A 1,619-nucleotide genomic window follows, 5' to 3' on the forward strand; every position below is an offset into this window, starting at 1 on the left:
CAGGTGCAGAAGCAGTCGGCCCGCGCGGTGCCGCTCCGCCTCGCGCTCCTCGGCCGTCTGGCGCCTGGGCGGGCGGAGACGCGGGGTCAGCGAGGCCAGCCCCAGCCCGCCCCGCGCCTCACCGCCACTTGGCCCAGCCCGGTCTTTCACCCGCCCCGCGCCTCACCGCCACTTGGTGCGCCGGTTCTGGAACCACGTCTTGACCTGCGCGTCGGTCATGCGCAGGGCCTTGGCCAGCGCCGCCCTCTCGGCAGAGGCCAGGTACTTCTGGCGCAGGAAGCGCCGCTCCAGCTCCAGCACCTGCGAGCGGGAGAAGGATGTGCGCGGCTTCTTCCGCTTTGGGGGGGGCCGATTTTGGTAGGGGTGACCTATACGGCGCGTCCCGGAGAAGGGCGAGAGCGCCGCTACAGAGAGGAAGAAAGAGCAAGGCTAGGTTTACGGGGTGGCCCGAGGTGTCACAGAAGACAGCGCGGCTGCTGAGGCCGCAGAGCTCCCGCGCCGGGTCCCTACAGTGCCCCAACCTCGACTCCGCACCAGTAGAGTCTTCTACACACAAAAAAAGGGGGCCTCGGAAATGGCCCTCCCTCTTGGGTGAGGGAGAAACCTCCCCTGAAACTTCACCCTGCCCTCCCCGCCGTGCGGACAGTGAACTGCAGAGAGCGCGGGCATCGACGGCAGCTACCTCCCCAGCGCCTCTCAGCAGCGGGACCAAGAGATACAAGTTGAGGGAGGATCCCCTGGGATTAGGGGCGAAGGGTATGAAAGGGACCTTGAGTTGGAGCAGAAGGATCAATGAGAAAACAGGGTCAGTGTGGGGCATGACACTGGAGGGATCGGGCAACCTCACCCGTGAGCCGGTCCTTGGCATAGCGGCGGCCGCTGTCCATCCAAGGGAAGGTGAGTCCCGCTAGGCCCCCGGCGCCGCCCAAGCCCGAGGGTCCAGGAACTGCAGGTGCGCCTCCCGCGGGCGGCTGCACTGGCAAAGGACGATGCGCCGGGACGCGGATCACGCCGCCCGGGCCAACACCAGAGCTGCCTGGTACCGGGGCCAGCGAGGCCGCGGGGCCGTAGCTTGAGGCTCCGTGAAATCCACCCGAGAACGCCGCACTCTCTCCATGGCCTTGGCCCGTGCGACCCGGGCCTAGGCCGCTCCCGGGGGGTTCCGGGCAGCTCAGGATCTGATCGATGCCGAAACTGATTGGCTCGTGGTGCGGGAGGTTGTGCGAGGCCAGCACCCCCGGCTCCATGGGTCCGGGTCAAAGAGGACCTCAGGAGGTTTGGCGGTTAGGGAGGACCCCCCCAAACAGCTGTGGGAGCCCAGCAGCAGAGCGTTTAGGGCGGTGGCTTCAGGGACCTGCCGGGCTGGCCGCAGAGAGGCGCCGGGACGCCCAGGACATCTTCATCCCTATGTACTGAGAGTAACCCAGCCCGTGCCGGCCTCTGCCGGGTGTCGGCGCAGGGACTCGCATCCCGGGGGAGCGCGACCGACTGGGGCCCCAGGAGCGCCCTTCTTGACTCTGAAGCGCGGATGGACGCTGGACTGCCAGGGCCTCTGCCCGAGTCCGGGGTGGAGAGCGTTGGCCGACTTGGGCTGGGGCAGTGACTGACAGATCAGTCTT

At 67.7% G+C, this 1,619-nt stretch overlaps 1 protein-coding gene across 1 annotated transcript in view; it reads right to left on the bottom strand.

The window, feature by feature from the left end:
- The window catches only part of TLX2 (T-cell leukemia homeobox 2), a 1,428-nt gene extending 181 nt beyond the window's left edge, over positions 1 to 1,247 (bottom strand). The window contains exons 1-3 of the mRNA XM_010829869.1: positions 848 to 1,247; positions 167 to 404; positions 1 to 64 (exon numbers count right to left, since the gene is read on the bottom strand). Coding sequence (XP_010828171.1) covers positions 1 to 64; positions 167 to 404; positions 848 to 1,247 — 702 coding nt within the window. The remainder of the gene's footprint in view (positions 65 to 166; positions 405 to 847) is intronic.
- Between the last annotated feature and the right edge of the window lie 372 nt (positions 1,248 to 1,619).

This window comes from Bison bison, unplaced genomic scaffold, assembly GCF_000754665.1.
Source record: "Bison bison bison isolate TAMUID 2011002044 unplaced genomic scaffold, Bison_UMD1.0 scf7180017864508, whole genome shotgun sequence".
In the NCBI taxonomy this organism is placed as follows: Eukaryota; Metazoa; Chordata; class Mammalia; order Artiodactyla; family Bovidae; genus Bison; species Bison bison.